At 42.6% G+C, this 20343-nt stretch overlaps 2 protein-coding genes across 2 annotated transcripts in view; both read left to right on the top strand.

Moving 5' to 3' along the window:
- Positions 1–3332, top strand: part of LOC139561610 (zinc finger protein 585A-like) — a 54739-nt gene extending 51407 nt beyond the window's left edge. The window contains exon 6 of the mRNA XM_071378830.1: positions 435–3332. Coding sequence (XP_071234931.1) covers positions 435–2137 — 1703 coding nt within the window. The 3' untranslated portion in view covers positions 2138–3332. The remainder of the gene's footprint in view (positions 1–434) is intronic.
- A 3384-nt stretch (positions 3333–6716) lies between these two features.
- The window catches only part of LOC139561609 (zinc finger protein 721-like), a 39990-nt gene continuing 26363 nt past the window's right edge, over positions 6717–20343 (top strand). Inside the window, 4 exon segments of the mRNA XM_071378829.1 lie at positions 6717–7195; positions 8124–8573; positions 13811–14253; positions 14255–15541. Coding sequence (XP_071234930.1) covers positions 7030–7195; positions 8124–8573; positions 13811–14253; positions 14255–15541 — 2346 coding nt within the window. The 5' untranslated portion in view covers positions 6717–7029.

Raw genomic sequence — 20343 nt, 5'->3', positions numbered from 1 at the left:
ATCATAGAGATCCATGCTAAGGAAGCAAATACCTAGCTAGCTACCTGCACTCTGGCTGTATAGATCATAGAGATCCATGCTAAGGAAGCAAATACCTAGCTAGCTATCTGCACTCAGGCTGTATAGATCATAGAGATCCATGCGAAGGAAGCAAATACCTAGCTAGCTATCTGCACTCTGGCTGTATAGATCATAGAGATCCATGCTAAGGAAGCAAATACCTAGCTAGCTATCTGCACTCAGGCTGTATAGATCATAGAGATCCATGCGAAGGAAGCAAATACCTAGCTAGCTATCTGCACTCAGGCTGTATACATCATAGAGATCCATGCTAAGGAAGAACATTGAAATTGAATGTCATAGAGATCTATAATTCGTGAGTGATTCCAAATTCTGTTATAAATAACCTCTGCTCCTCCTCTCCTTCCCTTCAGACTCCCTGCAGCTCTCTGTCTCTGAAGAGGAGGTTCCCCCTGAGCAGCAGCACTGTGAGCAGGAGTGGAGCCCCAGTCTGGGGCAGGAGGACCCAGAGTCCAAACAGATTAAAGAGGAACAGGAGGAAGTGAGGACCAGTCAGGAGGAAGTGCAGCTTCAAGGGCTCTTTGTTACCAAAGACTCCATATTCACTCCTTCCTGTGTGAAAAGTGAATGTGATCAGGACCCACTTCAGTCCTTGAGTCTTCCCCAAACCAAGACTGTGGAGAACAGAGAGAGAGACTCTAAACCAGTGGATCTCACACCTTTTGTCACTGTGACCCACATTAAGGGTCTCTACGTTCCCTGTGACCCTCCAGATAATCAAAACAATGCCTCCAGCCACAGTTCAGCTGTAAGCAGTGACACAGTAGGACTTGACAGCAGCCCACCATTGGATCGCAGTCCACCATTGGATCCCAGTCCACCATTGGAGAAACACTGTTCCAAACCCAGCACCACAGCTAGAAAAACTCACCACTGTCGTGACTGTGGTAAAACGATTCCTCTGAAAGCTGACCTGCAGAGGCATATGACTCTCCCCAAGAAGAGACTCAGTGAATGCTGCTTCTGCAATAAACAGAACAATTCCACCTGTAAATTGAAGGCCCATGTCAGGCTCTGTCATGGTGGGAAACCCTATATCTGCCCTGTTTGTAGCAAGACCTTCAAATACAAAGGAGATCTGTCCAGGCACATGAGGATTCACAAAGGAGAGAAACCCTTTATCTGTGGTGACTGTGGGAAAAGCTTCAATCAGAAGGGGAACCTAACTGAACATGTACTGATTCACACAGGAGAGAAAGTATTTAGCTGTGGTGACTGTGGGAAAAGCTTCAGTCAGAAGGGACACCTTACTGTTCATAAACTGACTCACACAGGTGAGAAACCTTTTAGCTGTGGTGACTGTGGGAAAAGTTTTAGTCAGAAGGGGAACCTAAGCATTCATAAACTGACACACACGGGAGAGAAACCATTTAGCTGTGGTGACTGTGGGAAAAGCTTTGGACTCAAGCGACACCTAACCATGCATAAACTGACTCACACAGGAGAGAAACCATTTAGCTGTGGAGACTGCGGGAAAAGCTTCAGTCGGAAGGGACACCTTACTGTTCATGAACTGACTCACACAGGAGAGAAACCATTTATCTGTGGTGACTGTGGGAAAAGCTTCAGGCATAAAGGGTCCCTTAAGATACATATATTGTCTCACACAGGAGAGAAACTCTTTAGCTGCGGTGACTGTGGGAAAAGCTTCAATAAGAGGGGGAACCTAAACATGCATTTACGGACTCACACAGGAGAGAAATCATTTAGCTGTGGAGACTGTGGGAAAAGCTTCAATCAGAGGGGGAACCTAACCACGCATATACGGACTCACAGCAGAGATAATTCCTTTCGCTGTGGTGACTGTGGGGAAAACTTTGATGAGAAGGGGCACCTAACTGAACATATACGGACTCACACAGGAGAGAAACCATACAGGTGTGGTGACTGTGGGAAAAGCTTTTATCAGAAGGCGGACCTAAGGAGGCATATACTGACTCACACAGGAGAGAAACCTCATGGTTGCTCCGTCTGTGGTAAAGGATTCACTCATAAATCTCATCTGCTGAGGCATGTGGATAAAATCCACAAGGGAAGAAAACAGGACAGAAACTGAAAGAGTGGAGAGCATTAGGACAAAGAGATTGTTTGTCAGGTAAGTGAATAAAAAGGCAGGATGTGGACAAATCTCTTAGGAAGCAACAGTGAGATATGGCCCTCATCAAATATGCAGACGACATGGCTCTGGTTGCTTGCTTGGAGGTCAAGTCCATCTCCAGCTACTCCCAGTTCATTGACTGCCTCTTGACGTGGTTTGACAATAGCTTCCTTAACCTTAACGTCACCAAGACTAAAAAACTGTGCCTTGGAGGAAAGAAAGCTGGGGAAATGGAAGCCCTTCTCTCGAGGAAAGACGTGGAGCAAGTGACACATTTTAAATACTTGGGAACAATTTTCGGCCACATACTTAGCTTCCAGTAAAACACTGACCTCGTCTACAAAAAGGCAAGGCCGTTTCTTTCCCTACTTAAGATAGTATGACGTTTTAATGCAAGCAAACTCACACTGATCGTGGTATACAAATCCCTGATTGAGTGTTCTCAATTACAATTCGGGTACCTCTCAGTGATGTTTAATTTTTTGTTTCATTCTGACATGTAAATGTTTAATGTGTTTGTGTATGTTTTATGTGTGTTTTCATCCTTTTGTTGTAACTCAGAGTGCCAACGTGTCACGATCGTCTATAGGAGAGAGAGATGACCAAGGCGCAGCGTGTGCAAAATACATCTTCTTTAATTATAAGAAGAAAAATGAAACAAAACAACAAACGTGAAGCTATGAAAAACTAGTGCACACATGCAACATAGAACATAGACAATTACCCACAAATACATGATGCCTATGGCCGCCTTAAATATGGCTCCCAATCAGAGACAAATGAAAAACATCTGTCTCTGATTGAGAACCACTCAGGCAACCATAGACATACCTAGACACATTCACTCAACCATAGACTTCCCTAGAAACATTCACTCAACACAAACCCATACACTCTAACAAATCCCCCTAGACACTACAACCACCCAAGACAAGACAAAAACACAAACATACCCCATGTCACACCCTGACCTAACTAAAATAATAAAGAAAACAAAGAATACTAAGGCCAGGGCGTGACACAACGACACATTTGCATTCAGTTTAAACTTAATGGACAGTAACGTTTGTCTTATCCTGCTTATTTTAAAGCTATCTTAACTCTGGATCATTCATGCTTTGGGTTACAGAAATATAGATGTGCGATCAATTGACTTTTGCAATACATTATATGTAAATCAAATTTGACAGTAAATAATTCTACACTAAGTCCAAAGGAAATTCGACTTCCGCTTTTATGCCAACTCCTCTGAAAAGAGACCGTACTACACCACCCTTGGAACAGTTGTTGTGGGGGGGTTAAGTGCCTTGCTCAAGGGCACAACAGCATCTATGCTTTTTTAAATATTTGCTCTGAAAGCTGACCTGCAGAGGCATGTGACTCTCCCCAAGAAGGGACCCAGTGAATGCAGCTTCTGCAAGAAACGCTACAACTCCACCTGTAAACTGAATGTCAATGTCGTATCTGTCAGGGTGGGGATCCCCTGCCCTGTTCGTGGCAAGACCTTCAAAATACAAAGGATATATTTCCAGGCATATGAGGATTCACACAGGAGAGAAAACATTTAGCTGTGGTGACTGGGAAAAGCTTCAGTCAGAAGGGCGACCTAGGGAAGCATAAACTGACTCACATAGGAGATAAACAACATGGTTGCTCAGCCTGTGATAAAATATTCAATTGTATGGCTCATTTGCTAAAGAATGTAAATTACGTCCACAAAGAAAGAAATCAGTACAAAAATATATTTTGTCAGAAGATGGGTGTCCCCTGTTTGAATTAGTCCTTGATTAGAAACCAAAAGTGTTTTGTCCCTCCAGGACGGACACAGGCAGTTCTATTAATCTGTCCCGGGCGCCCGTGTAGGTGTTTTACACCGAGTGAAAGTTGATTGTATTGGTTCTGTAACCGGGCTGCCTCCCTTGTGTGACCCAGGTGCCCCGATCAAAGCCCACGGAGAAGTCGGCAAAAAGCAAAGTGATGTAGAAGCACATGGAATAATGATTCTGTGTTTTCATATGCAAAAGTCATTTATTTGAAGCTTTTATCTGCCAATGAATGAAGGTTGATTATTCTAACATTTATTTGATGTTTCTGTTTCTGGACGATGGACCATGCTGCCTTGTTCACAACATGACCGAGCAGCACAGATGACTGTTCCATTTGAGAAGGGATCTCCACCCTCCCCCCTTTCCACCTGATGACGTAACGGCATGTGCCCCGTGGCTCAGCATAACTGAATCCTGCCCATTGAACAGCCCTGGTGTACAGTACACAGTACAATGACATGCTTACCTCTTGGTTTACCTCTTGACAACAACAATATAAAATAAAAAAGTAACAGTAGAATAACAATAGAACAGTAGAATAACAGAAGAATAACAATAGAATAACAGTAGAAAGGTATAATAACAGTAGAATAACAATAGAACAGTAGAATAACAATAGAACAGTAGAAAAACAGAATAACAGAAGAATAACAGTAGAAAGGTAGAATAACAATAGAACAGTAGAATAATAATAGAACTAGAATAACAGTCGAACAGTAGAATAACAGTAGAATAACAATAGAATAACAGTAGAATAACAATAGAACTTTAGAATAACAATAGAACAGTAGAATAACAGTACAACAGTAGAATAACAATAGAACAGTGGAATAAGAGTAGAATAACAATAGAATAACAGTCGAACAGTAGAATACCAATAGAACAACAATAGAATAACAGTAGAATAACAATAGAATAACAGTAGAATAACTGTAGAGTAACAATAGAATAACAGTATAATAACAATAGAATAACAGTAGAATAACAGTAGAATAACAGCAGAAAAACAGTAGAACAGTATAATAACAATAGAACAGTAGAATAACAATAGAATAACAGTAGTGTGACAATGGAACAGTAGAATAACAATAGAATAACAATATAACCGTAGAATAACAATACAATAACAGTATAATAACAATAGAACAGTAGAATAACAATAGAATAACAGTAGTGTGACAATGGAACAGTAGAATAACAATAGAACAGTAGAATAACAATAGAACAGTAGAATAACAATAGAACAGTAGAATAACAATAGAATAACAGTAGAATAACAATAGAACAGTAGAATAACAATAGAATAACAGTAGAATAACAATAGAACAGTAGAATAACATTAGAACAATATAATAACAGTAGAATAACAATAGAACAGTAGAATAACAGTAGAACAGTAGAATAACAAGGCCGTGATGCAGCCGATCAGAATGTTCTCAATTGTGCAGAAGTTGAAGTGGCTGTTGCTCCTTCTTGACCATGTGGTGGTGTTGTGGTTCCATGTCAGGTTCTCAGTGATGTGAACGCCAAGAACCTTGAAACTAAGGCGGGATGTGGACAACAGTCTTAGGAAAGCAAAGCAACTCTGGATCATTCATGCAGTTGGGTAGAGATAAATAAATGTGTGATGGATTTACTTTTTGTGTAAACGTTCTATGTAAATAAAGTTTGATTTGAATGACGAGGTACTGGTCAAAAAGTAGTTCACTGTTTTATGAGAATCTTACAGATTTGCTTTTCAAAGTCTGTTGATTTTCATGTTGTTAGAAATGGGAATATCTGGTCATTTGTTTTGGAATGTCTCTCAGGGTATTGAGATAATGTTTGACGGATGTTATTGATTCATTAAAAATGGTAGTGATACTTTCCAGAAAATGTATTTCTAATCAATTCTGACCTAATGCTGCTCATTGATGATATTGATTTGATCTCGTATATGGAGTAATGATAAACAGTCGACTCCTGAGGAAGATTTGATTCTCCCACATCCTCCTATACTGATGATAACCACTGTTTGTCTACATGTAGTCATCGTTTCCCTTTACTACTTTACTACTGAGGCCAGTAGTTGATTTCATTCCAGCCATTACAATGAGCCCGTCCTCCTAAGGCTCCTTCCACCAGCCTCCACTGACTGAGGGGTATCATTAAGCAATAAGGCACAAGGAGGTGTAGTATACGGCCAATATACCACGGCTAAGTGCTGTTCTTAGGCACGACGCAAAGCGGAGTGCCTGGATACAACCCTTAGCCGTGGTATATTGACCATATACCACAAACCCCCTGAGCTGCTTTATTGCTATTATAAACTGGTTACCAATGTAATTAGAGCAGTAAAAATAAATGTTTTGTCATACCCGTGGTATACGGTCTGATATACCACGGCTGTTAGCCAATCATCATTCAGGGCTCGAATCACCCAGTTTATATTACAAAGTAGGTTCAATAACTTTGATAAACAACCAAAAATAATGACTGATAATCAGGTCGATTGAGAAAGCTAAAGTTTGATATGTGTTTTTGGTATAGTCAAATTGACCAAGCCCATTTCAAGCTTATATTTTTTTTTAAGCAAGTTAGCTGGCTAACTCAGGGACATGCTTTGTAGTATACACCTCTGGTCTGTAGGCTGGCTGCCTTGCACAATAGTAAACCCCCATCCAGCTGGCGACGCTGTTGTGCGTTTCCGGGTTCCAGAAGAACCAAGGAGTTTCAAAACGTTCCTCGACTAGAACACGGAAGTAGAATTGGAGATGAACGTAATGATGAGATGCTCATGTCACTCAGTCCAGACAATGGGAGTCGTTGTCCCAAAAGTGGGAATGCAGGCGACAAGATTAGGTCCGAAATAAACCCATAGAAACCATCGGGCTTATTTTGGCCAGAGTGTAACCTCTCGCTTCGCCTGATCCTCTCTGAGGTGACATTGTTTTGATTTTGAACGTTATTTTTGTGGAGTAAAGAAAGACCTAGCTAGCTACTGACTGAACTAAATAGGCTACCCAACTCCCAGTCGTCTGAAATATGTATAAACTACAGTTGTTTCGTGTGTTTTTAAATGAGCGCTTAACGGCGGCTGCAGTGGAGATTTTCGGGAAAGTTGAGAAAACGGTAGTGGAGTACCAGGAGGAGAATGATCGGCTACGGAGACTGCTGGGGATCACACCAGAGATAACGCTATGTAGAATAGGTTCGTATATAGATCTACTGATAGTTAATTATAGTTCTACTCAATTAGTAAACTGCTTACGTAAATAGAGAATTGTATATTTATTTTCTACCTAACTACTGTATATGTTGGTCTACAGGCCTACATCAATCAAGCTTTTAGCTGCGAATGTGTACTTTACAAGATTAAATAAACCATTGAAGTCATTTACAATTATAATGTAGGCAAATTATGAAATAGTTGTCTGCATATTTGATTACTTATCTAAAGCCTTCAAATCTAATTGTATTTGTCACATGCTTCGTAAATAGGAATAAACTAACAGTGAAATGCTTACTTATGTCCCTCTAACAACGCAGGGATAGAAATAATAAAGATAACACTAAGAATAAATACGCAATCAGGGTTCTCCCCAAAGAATGCGAGAGGCGCTGCGACATCTTATGGACTGAATGCTCCACTATGTAAAATGTGTTATCATATTAGGACATGTTTTGCTTTAGATTGCAGGACATGGCAGTTACAGGTGTAAGAAAACGCTAAAATCTCTGAGTCCAGAGTGGGGCACTGCCCTCGTACTCAGTAGCACCACCTTGTTAAAAAAATCCAGTGGAGAACACTGACAATGAGTAACGATACTGTTGTATACACGGGGTACCAGTACCGAGTCGATGTGGCAAGCTTCTATGAGTAGGAATTTTATTTTTTTCTGAATAAGTGTGTTAAGTTTTGTTTTGTCCTCTAAATTTGTGTTTCCATTCAACACTGAAGTGAATGTCAATGTTTGTATATCTGTTTTTTTTGTATTGGAACATCGTAAACAGATAATAAAAATATATATAAAAAAATGTTTTGTCTGCGTTAACAAAAGCATTTAGAAATGGCATTGTGCACTCAGGCATGTCTAAAGTCTATAGGTAACCTCTGCTCCTCCTCTCCTTCCCTCCAGACTCCCTGCAGCTCTCTGTCTCTGAAGAGGAGGTTCCCCCTGAGCAGCAGCACTGTGAGCAGGAGTGGAGTCCCAGTCTGGGACAGGAGGACCCAGAAACCACACAGATTAAAGAGGAACAGGAGGAAGTCAGGACCAGTCAGGAGGAAGAGCAGCTTCAAGGGCGCTTTGATACCAAAGACTCCATATCCACTCCTTCCTGTGTGAAAAGTGAATGTGATCAGGAGGACCCGTGTCAAGAAGCCGTACGAGCTGAATACCCAACTCTCAGTCCACTGAAAACATCTAAACTACAGTTGTTCTGTGTGTTTTTAAATGAATGTTTAACGGCATCTGCTGCTGTGGAGATTTTTGGTGCGGTTGAGGAAACTGTAGCAGAGTACCAGGAAGAGAATGATCTGCTACGGAGACTGCTGCGGATCACACCAGATATAAAACTATGTAGAATAGGTTCGTATGTAGATCTACTGATAGTTAGCAATAGTTCTAGTACATTTTCTAACTGTTTAGGCTTTGTGGTCACCATTTCAACATTTTGTAGAAGTGGTTTTAGCCCCGACGTGTCAGTGCTTTCTCTTTGCTTGGACAGCAGCTCCACACATTTCTGTTGCCATTCTGACTCCAGTGCCACATTGGTGCTAAACCGTTCCTTTTGATTAGCTGAGGATGAGGATTTGGTCAAGTGTGATACGCTCTGTCTATACTGAACAAAAATATCAACGCAACATGCAACAGTTTCAAAGATTTTACTGAGTTAAAATTTATAGACAGAAATCAGTCAATTGAAATAAATAAATTAGGCCCTAATCTATGGATTTCACATGACTGGGAATACAGATATGCATCTGTTGATCACAGATATCCTTTAAAAAAAAGTACAGGCTTGGTTTAAAAAAACAGTCAGTATCTGGTGTGACAATTTGCCTCATGCAGCGCGACACATCTCCTTCGCATAGAGTTGATCCTTGAGACAGGGGGTCATGCATTATCATGCTGAAACATGAGGTGATGGCGGCGGATGAATGGCACAATAATGAGCCTCAGGATCTCATCACGGTATTTCTCTGCATTCAAATTGCCATCGATAAAATGCCATTGTGGTCATTGTCCGTAGCTTATGCCTGCCCATACCATAACCCCACCGCCACCATGGGGCACTCTGTTCACAACGTTGACATCAGCAAACCACTCTCCCAACGACACCATACACGTTGTCTGCGGTTGTGAGGCCGGTTGGACGTACTGCCAAATTCTCTAAAATGATGTTGATGTTGGTAGAGAAATGAGCATTTAATTCTCTGGCAACAGCTCTGGTGGACATTCCTGCAGTCAGTATGCCATTTGCACACTCCCTCAAAACAGTTTTTGGGGAATTTTGGTTAATTTATCATTAAAAAAAAAAATGATATCACATGTACATAAGTATTCAGACCCTTTACTCAGTACTTTGTTGAAGCACCTTTGGCAGTGATTACAGCCTCGAGTCTTCTTAGGTATGACGCTACAAGCTTGGCACACCTGTATTTTGTGCGTTTCCCCCATTCTTCGCTGCAGATCCTCTCGAGCTCTGTCAGGTTGGAAGGGGAGTGTCGCTGCACAGCTATTTTCAGGTCTCTCCAGAGATGTTCGATTGGGTTCAAATCCGGGCTCTAGCTGGGCCACTCAAGGACATTCAGAGCCATTCCCGAAGCCACTCCTGTCTTGGCTGTGTGCTTAGGGTCATTGTCCTGTTGGAAGGTGAACCTTCGCCCCAGTCTGAGGTCCTGAACGCTCTGCAGCAGGTTTTCATCAAGGATCGCTGTACTTTGCTCCATTCATCTTTTCCTCGATCAAGTCTCCTAGTCCCTGCCGCTGAAAAACATCCCCACAGCATGATGCTGCCACCACCATGCTTCACCGTTGGGATGGTGCCAGGTTTCCTCCAGACGTGACGCTTGGCATTCAGGCCAAAGATTTCAATCTTGGTTTCATCAGACCAGAGCATCTTGTTTCTCATGGTCTAAGTCCTTTAGGTGCCTTTTGGCAAACTCCAAGCGGGCTGTCATGTGCCTTTTACTGAGGAGTGGCTTCCGTCTGGCCACTCTACCATAAAGGCTTGATTGGTGGAGTGCTGCAGAGATGGGCTCCCGAGTGGCTTAGTGGTCTAAGACACTACATCATAGTGCAAGAGGCATCACTGCAGTACCTGGTTCAAATCCAGGCTGAATCACATACGGCCATGATTGGGAGTCCCATAGGGTGGCGCACAATTGGCCCAGCGTCGTCCGGGTTTGGCCGTCATTATAAATAAAAATTTGTTCTTAACTGACTTGCCTAGTTAAATAAAGGTTCAAAGAAAATCGTTGTCCTTCTGGAAGGTTCTCCCATCTCCACAGAGGAACTCTGGAGCTTGTTAGAGCGATCATTGGGTTCTTGGTCACCTCCCTGACAAAGGCCCTTCTCCCCAGATTGCACAGTTTGGCCAGGCAGCCAGCTCTAGGAAGAGTCTTGGTGGTTCCAAACTTATTCCATTTAAGAATGATTGAGGTCACTGTTCTTGGGGACCTTCAATGCTGCAGACATTTTTTCGTACTCTTTCCCAGATCTGTGTCTCGGAGCTCTACGGACAATTCCTTCGACCTCATGGCTTGGTTTTTGCTCTGACATGCACTGTCAACTGTGGGACCTTTATATAGAGGTGTGTGCCTTTCCAAATCATGTCCAATCAATTGAATTTACCACAGGTGGACTCCAATCAAGTTGTAGAAACATCTCAAGGATGATGAATGGAAACAGGATGCACCCGAGCTCAATTTCGAGTCTCATAGCAAAGGATCTGAATTCTTATGTAAATAAGGTATTTATTTATTTAATACATTTGCTAAAATATCTAAAAACCTATTTTCTCTTTGTCATTATGGGGTATTGTGTGTAGCTTGACGAGGGAAAAATAATAATTCGAATAAGGCTGTAACTTAACAAAATGTGGATAAAGGTCTGAACACTTTCAGAATGCGCTGTAGTTCAGGGAAACGCAAAACACCTCTTATATTTATACAATTATTTTGCGGTGATATGAAAGGAAAGTTTTAAAGGTTTCCAAAACCGTTGTTGTCAAAAATGGCCAGTCAGTATAGCTGTATACACAGGGTACCAGTCCAGTCAGCTGATTCTATCCATTCCTTCTGATTAGTTCCAGTCAGCTGATTCTATCCATTCCTTCTGGTTAGTTCCAGTCAGCTGATTCTATCCATTCCTTCTGGTTAGTTCCAGTCAGCTGATTCTATCCATTCCTTCTGGTTAGTTCCAGTCAGCTGATTCTATCCATTCCTTCTGGTTAGTTCCAGTCAGCTGATTCTATCCATTCCTTCTGGTTAGTTCCAGTCAGCTGATTCTATCCATTCCTTCTGGTTAGTTCCAGTCAGCTGATTCTATCCATTCCTTCTGGTTAGTTCCAGTCAGCTGATTCTATCCATTCCTTCTGGTTAGTTCCAGTCAGCTGATTCTATCCATTCCTTCTGGTTAGTTCCAGTCAGCTGATTCTATCCATTCCTTCTGGTTAGTTCCAGTCAGCTGATTCTATCCATTCCTTCTGGTTAGTTCCAGTCAGCTGATTCTATCCATTCCTTCTGGTTAGTTCCAGTCAGCTGATTCTATCCATTCCTTCTGGTTAGTTCTAGTCAGCTGATTCTATCCATTCCTTCTGGTTAGTTCCAGTCAGCTGATTCTATCCATTCCTTCTGGTTAATTCCAGTCAGCTGATTCTATCCATTCCTTCTGGTTAGTTCCAGTCAGCTGATTCTATCCATTCCTTCTGGTTAATTCCAGTCAGCTGATTCTATCCATTCCTTCTGGTTAGTTCCAGTCAGCTGATTCTATCCATTCCTTCTGGTTAGTTCTAGTCAGCTGATTCTATCCATTCCTTCTGGTTAGTTCCAGTCAGCTGATTCTATCCATTCCTTCTGGTTAGTTCTAGTCAGCTGATTCTATCCATTCCTTCTGGTTAGTTCCAGTCAGCTGATTCTATCCATTCCTTCTGGTTAGTTCCAGTCAGCTGATTCTATCCATTCCTTCTGGTTAGTTCCAGTCAGCTGATTCTATCCATTCCTTCTGGTTAGTTCCAGTCAGCTGATTCTATCCATTCCTTCTGGTTAGTTCCAGTCAGCTGATTCTATCCATTCCTTCTGGTTAGTTCTAGTCAGCTGATTCTATCCATTCCTTCTGGTTAGTTCCAGTCAGCTGATTCTATCCATTCCTTCTGGTTAGTTCCAGTCAGCTGATTCTATCCATTCCTTCTGGTTAGTTCCAGTCAGCTGATTCTATCCATTCCTTCTGGTTAGTTCCAGTCAGCTGATTCTATCCATTCCTTCTGGTTAGTTCCAGTCAGCTGATTCTATCCATTCCTTCTGGTTAGTTCCAGTCAGCTGATTCTATCCATTCCTTCTGGTTAGTTCCAGTCAGCTGATTCTATCCATTCCTTCTGGTTAGTTCCAGTCAGCTGATTCTATCCATTCCTTCTGGTTAGTTCTAGTCAGGCAGCTTAGTTTCCCATTCAGACGACCCCCCACTTTCCTTTAGTTCTTATAGGTCAAGGTTAGCAGCGTCACAAAAATCTGAGGGGGCACAAAGGATGTGACCACTCCTGTTGGGCGTGGTCTGGAGACGGACTAGACACCCCGTCCGGAAGTTGGAGAATTTTGCACTTTTCAAACACCTGAAACTCATTTTTCCTGCAATCTAGAGCCATAATCATTATGCTTAATTCTATGTAAAAAAAAATATGTTCATTTTTCTGCATATCTCTTGAGCTGTCTTGTATCCTCCTGACTGGTATTTTTAATTTTAAGAAACTAAATATGCTTCTCTGCTAAAAATCTGTGTAAAAGATTGAAATGAATCTGAGTCTTATTTAGTACATTTTGTATTTGCTTGCTTTTCTAAAGTCTACTAACCTTGTCAGCAGGCATGCCAGCTAAGATATTAGACAAGCTAGCTACTCTAACTTGATTGATAGCCTGAAATGGCTTCTGGGTAGCCAGTTATGAAGTTGGGAGATTGGGAAACTAGCTAAAACCAACTTCAGAAAATTGCTAGGTGTCTAGTAGTATTACAGAGAAACACCAACAACAACAAGCACCTTCAAAAAATAAATACAATTATATCCATACAGTACCAGTCAAAGGATTGGACACACCTACTCCTTCAAAGCTTTTTCTTTATTTGTACTATTTTCTACATTGTAGAATAATAGTGAAGACATCAAAACCATGAAATAACACATATGGAATAATGTAGTAACCAAAAAAGTGTTAAACAAATCAAAATATATTTGAGATTCTTCAAAGTAGCCACCCTTTGCCTTGATGACAGCTTTGCACACTCTTGGCATGTTAACCCACCACCTATATGGCTTGTGTGAAGGAAAGCAAATACCTAGCTAGCTATCTGCACTCTGGCTGTATAGATCATAGAGATCCATGCTAAGGAAGCAAATACCTAGCTAGCTATCTGCACTCTGGCTGTATAGATCATAGAGATCCATGCTAAGGAAGCAAATACCTAGCTAGCTATCTGCACTCCGGCTGTATAGATTATAGAGATCCATGCTAAGGAAGAACATTGAAATTGAATGTCATAGAGATCTATAATTCGTGAGTGATTCCAAATTCTGTTATAAATACGTCTGCTCCTCCTCTCCCTCCCTCCAGACTCCCTGCAGCTCTCTGTCTCTGAAGAGGAGGTTCCCCCTGAGCAGCAGCACTGTGAGCAGGAGTGGAGTCACAGTCTGGAGCAGGAGGACCCAGAGCCCACACAGATTAAAGAGGAACAGGAGGATCTCAGGACCAGTCAGGAGGAAGAGCAGCTTCAAGGGCTCTTTGATACCAAAGACTCCATATTCACTCCTCCTTGTGTAAAAAGTGAACGTGATCAGGAGGACCCACTTCAGTCCTTGACTCTTCCCCAAACCCAGACTGTGGAGAACCGAGAGAGTGACTCTAAACCAGTGGATCTCAAACCTTTTGTCACTGTGACCCACATTAAGGGTCTCTACATTCCCTGTGACCCTCCAGATAATCAAAACAATGCCTCCAGCCACAGTTCAGCTGTAAGCAGTGACCCAGTCGGACTTGACAGTAGTCCACCATTGGATCCCATTGGATCCCAGTCCACCATTGGATCCCAGTCCACCATTGGATCCCAGCCCAACATTGGGGGAACACTGTTCCAAACCCAGCACTACAGCTAGAAAAACTCACCACTGCTGTGACTGTGGTGCAACATTTGCTCTGAAAGCTGACCTGCAGAGACATGTGACTCTCTTCAGTAACAGACCCAGTGAATGTAGTTCCTGCCAGAACCGCTACAACTCCACCTGTAAACTAAAGGCCCATGTCCGACTCTGTCATGGTGGGAAACCCTGCACCTGCCCTGTTTGTGGCAAGACCTTCAAATACAAAGGAGGTCTCCCCAGGCACATGAGGATTCACAAAGGAGAGAAACCTTTTAGCTGTGGTGACTGTGGGAAAAGCTTCAATCAGAAGGGGAACCTAACTGAACATGTACTGATTCACACAGGAGAGAAACCTTTTAGCTGTGGTGACTGTGGGAAAAGCTTTGGGCTCAAGCGGTACCTAACCATGCATAAACTGACTCACACAGGAGAGAAACCATTTAGCTGTGGAGACTGCGGGAAAAGCTTTAATCGCAAGGCGGTCTTAACTATGCATATACGTACTCACACAGGAGAGAAACCATTTATCTGTGGTGACTGTGGGAAAAGCTTCCGGCATAAGGGGTGCCTTAAGATACATGTACTGACTCACACAGCAGAGAAACGATTTAGCTGCGGTGACTGTGGGAAAAGCTTCGATAAGAGGGGGAACCTAAAAGTGCATTTACGGACTCACACAGGAGAGAAATCTTTTAGCTGTGGAGACTGTGGGAAAAGCTTCAATACGAGGGGGAACCTGACCAGGCATGCACGGACTCACAGCAGAGATAATTCCTTTCGCTGTGGTGACTGTGGGGAAAGCTTTGATGAGAAGGGGCGCCTAAATGAACATATACGAACTCACACAGGAGAGAAACGATTTATCTGTGGTAACTGTGGGAAAAGCTTTAAGCATAAGGGGTGCCTTAAAATACATATATTGTCTCACACAGGAGAGAAACCGTATAGGTGTGGTGACTGTGGCGAAAGCTTCGATGAGAAGGGGCACCTAAATGAGCATATACAGACTCACACAGGAGATAAACCTTATAGCTGTGGTGACTGTGGGGAAAGCTTCAATCAGAAGGTGGACCTAAAGAGGAATATACGGATTCACACAGGAGAGAAATCAAATGGCTGCTCAGTCTGTGGTAAAAGATTCACTCAGAAGTCTCATCTGCTGAGGCATGTGGATAAAGTCCACAAAGGAAGAAAACAGGACAGAAACTGAAAGAGTGGAGAGCATTAGGACAAAGAGATTGTTTGTCAGGTAAGTGAATAAAAAGGCAGGATGTGGACAAATCTCTTAGGAAGCAACAGTGAGTTATGGCCCTCATCAAATATGCAGACGACATGGCTCTGGTTGCTTGCCTGGAGGTCAAGTCCATCTCCAGCTACTCCCAGTTCATTGACTGCCTCTTGACGTGGTTTGACAATATCTTCCTTGACCTTAACGTCACCAGGACTAAAAAACTGTGCCTTGGAGGAAATACATTTTTGGGAAAACGGAAGCCCTTCTCTCGAGCTTGTCACCATGTAAGGACGTGGAGCAAGTCACACGTTTTAAATACTTGGGGACAATTTTCGACCACAAACTTAGCTTCCGGTAAAACACTGACCTCATCTACAAAAAGGCAAGGTAGTTTCTTTCTCTGGTTTCTTTCTCTACTTAAGAAACTATGACGTTTTAATGCAAGCAAACACACACTGATCGTGGTATACAAATCCCTGATTGAGTGTTCTCAATTACAATTCTGGTACCTCTCAGTGATGTTTCAGTTTTTGTTTCATTCTGACATTTCATTCTGACATGTAAATGTTTAATGTACTTCATTCTGACATGTCGTGGCATATTCTAATCAAGTGAGAGAGACTTTGTCATTTCTTCAAACAATCATCTTTATTTAATATCGATTAATTCTTGTAATAATGAAGCTGGTCAACCCCACACTCTGAAGTGTGTTGCCGAGAGCTTAACCTTACAGAAAGTGCAGAACTCTTTATATAATAGATCTAAGAATGCTTTGCCATGGCTGGTTCCACCCCTCCCATACAGATCAGGGGGCATCATAAGCTACCTTGGGTTCATCTTGTGGTTATCTGCACCTGGTGGTGTTTTACCACCCCCCCCCCAACCCGGCTTAGTCTCTCAGATGCCAGGATGATTAGAAACAAAGAGGGGTTGTTCTACTCCTAAGCTATCTCTAGTAAACCCCATGTCCTTGACCATACGGCCAGACTAGCTGCAGGGAGATAGAGTGGAGACCATCCCTTTACAAAACACAGCATTAGTAGAATATAAATGTCTTCTACACCTGCATTGTAAATGTGCTTCTACACCTGCATTGCTTGCTGTTTGGGGTTTTAGGCTGGGTTTCTGTACAGCACTTTGAGATATCAGCTGATGTACGAAGGGCTATATAAATACATTTGAATTGATTTGATTTGATTACTATTTGTTAAGTATATAATTGTTACTAAGATCAAACAAATCAGGTAAATATATAATTTTTCTCTCACAAGTGTAAATGTTTAATGTGTTTCATTCTGACATGTAAATGTTTCATGTGTTTCATTCTGACATGTAAATGTTTAATGTGTTTCATTCTGACATGTAAATATTTATTGTGTTTCATTCTGACATGTAAATGTTTAATGTGTTTCATTCTGACGTAAATATTTATTGTGTTTCATTCTGACATGTAAATATTTATTGTGTTTCATTCTGACATGTAAATGTTGAATGTGTTTCATTCTGACATGTAAATATTTATTACATTTACATTTACATTTAAGTCATTTAGCAGACGCTCTTATCCAGAGCGACTTACAAATTGGTGCATTCACCTTATGATATCCAGTGGAACAACCACTTTACAATAGTGCATCTAACTCTTTTAAGGGGGGGGGGGGGGGGGTTAGAAGGATTACTTTATCCTATCCTAGGTATTCCTTAAAGAGGTGGGGTTTCAGGTGTCTCCGGAAGGTGGTGATTGACTCCGCTGACCTGGCGTCGTGAGGGAGTTTGTTCCACCATTGGGGTGCCAGAGCAGCGAACAGTTTTGACTGGGCTGAGCGGGAACTGTACTTCCTCAGAGGTAGGGAGGCGAGCAGGCCAGAGGTGGATGAACGCAGTGCCCTTGTTTGGGTGTAGGGCCTGATCAGAGCCTGAAGGTACGGAGGTGCCGTTCCCCTCACAGCTCCGTAGGCAAGCACCATGGTCTTGTAGCGGATGCGAGCTTCAACTGGAAGCCAGTGGAGAGAGCGGAGGAGCGGGGTGACGTGAGAGAACTTGGGAAAGTTGAACACCAGACGGGCTGCGGCGTTCTGGATGAGTTGTAGGGGTTTAATGGCACAGGCAGGGAGCCCAGCCAACAGCGAGTTGCAGTAATCCAGACGGGAGATGACAAGTGCCTGGATTAGGACCTGCGCCGCTTCCTGCGTGAGGCAGGGTCGTACTCTGCGAATGTTGTAGAGCATGAACCTACAGGAACGGGTCACCGCCTTGATGTTAGTTGAGAACGACAGGGTGTTGTCCAGGATCACGCCAAGGTTCTTAGCACTCTGGGAGGAGGACACAATGGAGTTGTCAACCGTGATGGCGAGATCATGGAACGGGCAGTCCTTCCCCGGGAGGAAGAGCAGCTCCGTCTTGCCGAGGTTCAGCTTGAGGTGGTGATCCGTCATCCACACTGATATGTCTGCCAGACATGCAGAGATGCGATTCACCACCTGGTTATCAGAGGGGGGAAAGGAGAAGATTAATTGTGTGTCGTCTGCATAGCAATGATAGGAGAGACCATGTGAGGATATGACAGAGCCAAGTGACTTGGTGTATAGCGAGAATAGGAGAGGGCCTAGAACAGAGCCCTGGGGGACACCAGTGGTGAGAGCACGTGGTGCGGAGACAGATTCTCGCCACGCCACCTGGTAGGAGCGACCTGTCAGGTAGGACGCAATCCAAGCGTGGGCCGCGCCGGAGATGCCCAGCTCGGAGAGGGTGGAGAGGAGGATCTGATGGTTCACAGTATCAAAGGCAGCCGATAGGTCTAGAAGGATGAGAGCAGAGGAGAGAGAGTTAGCTTTAGCAGTGCGGAGCGCCTCCGTGACACAGAGAAGAGCAGTCTCAGTTGAATGACTAGTCTTGAAACCTGACTGATTTGGATCAAGAAGGTCATTCTGAGAGAGATAGCAGGAGAGCTGGCCAAGGACGGCACGTTCAAGAGTTTTGGAGAGAAAAGAAAGAAGGGATACTGGTCTGTAGTTGTTGACATCGGAGGGATCGAGTGTAGGTTTTTTCAGAAGGGGTGCAACTCTTGCTCTCTTGAAGACGGAAGGGACGTAGCCAGCGGTCAAGGATGAGTTGATGAGCGAGGTGAGGTAAGGGAGAAGGTCTCCGGAAATGGTCTGGAGAAGAGAGGAGGGGATAGGGTCAAGCGGGCAGGTTGTTGGGCGGCCGGCCGTCACAAGATTATTGATTATTGTGTTTCATTCTGACATGTAAATGTTTAATGTGTTTCATTCTGACATGTAAATGTTTAATGTGTTTCATTCTGACATGTAAATATTTATTGTGTTTCATTCTGACATGTAAATATTTATTGTGTTTCATTCTGACATGTAAATGTTTAATTTGTTTCATTCTGACATTTCATTCTGACGTAAATATTTATTGTGTTTCATTCTGACATGTAAATGTTTATTTCATTCTGACATTTCATTCTGAGATGTAAATGTTTAATGTGTTTGATGTGTATGTTTTATCCCTGTTTTTTAATCCTTTTATTGTAACTCTGACCGTCAATGACACATTTTCATTCTGTTTAAATGTAATGGACAATAAATTTTGTCTTATCTGCTTATCTTAGTCTCTGGATCATTCATGCTGTGGGTTACAGGAAAATAGATGTGTGATCGATTTACTTGTAAATCAAATTTGACACGAAGTAATTGTACACAAGGTCCAAAGGAAATTCGACTTCGGCATTTATCCCTAACCCCCCTGAAAGAGACACACATAGAGGATGGAGCAGGGGGCTGCCATACTACAGCACCTGTGGAGCAGTTGCTGTAGGGGGTTAAGTGCCTTGCTCAAGGGCCCAATGGCAGGTTTGGCATCTAGGATTTGATACCAGCAACTGCTTACTTCCTGGCAGATTTTTCCAATCAGATCCAGGATTGGAACCGGCAACCCTCTGCTTGCGGTCTTGCCTCTCTTAACCACTAGACTACCTACCACCTGTTGGACGCGGGATTGGAACCGGCAACCCTCCGCTTGTGGTCTTGCCTCTCTTAACCACTAGACTACCTACCACCTGTTGGATGAAAGTATTGTAGGAAACTCACAGGTCCCCTGTTCAAAGTCTCCTGATGTTTTCACATCATTAGAAACAGGATTATCTGGTCATCGGTTTTGGAATTTCTCTCAGGGTGATGAGAGAATGGTGTTATTTATACATTAAACATGTATACTTTCCAGAAAATAGCTCCGTCCATCTGTCCAAAACTATTTCTCATCCATTTTCATCTGCTGCTCATTCATGATGGTGTTTGAATCTTTCAGGAAGTAATGATATACAGTCGACTTCTGATGCAAACTCTCTTTTAAGTGAACTAAAGTGTTTTTCTAGTCCCAATTCAATAACATTCTTTGTAAAATCTCCTGATAACCGCATTTTCTAGTTTAGTGCACGCTGTCACATCAGTCCCAAGCCGTTGCAGTTATCAGGAGTCACCTGTGTTACAATGTATTTTCCTTTATTGGACTTCCGAGTGGCGTAACGGTCTAAGACACTGCATCTCGGTGCTTGAGGAGTCACTGCAGACACCCTGATTTGAATCCAGGCTGTATCACAACCGGCCGTGATTGGGAGTCCCATAGGGTGGCGCACAATTGGCCCAGCGTCATCTGGGTTTTGGCCGTCATTGTAAGTAAGAATTTGTTCTTAACTGACTTGCCTAGTTAAATAAAGGTTAAATTAAATTAAATTAAAATGACAAAAAATGAATTCAGTTCATGCCAGAAATTAT

This window comes from Salvelinus alpinus, chromosome 31 (genome assembly GCF_045679555.1).
Source record: "Salvelinus alpinus chromosome 31, SLU_Salpinus.1, whole genome shotgun sequence".
Taxonomy (NCBI): domain Eukaryota; kingdom Metazoa; phylum Chordata; class Actinopteri; order Salmoniformes; family Salmonidae; genus Salvelinus; species Salvelinus alpinus.
The sequence above is the reverse complement of the archived record's forward strand: the minus strand, read 5'-3'. Positions and strand labels throughout refer to the sequence as shown.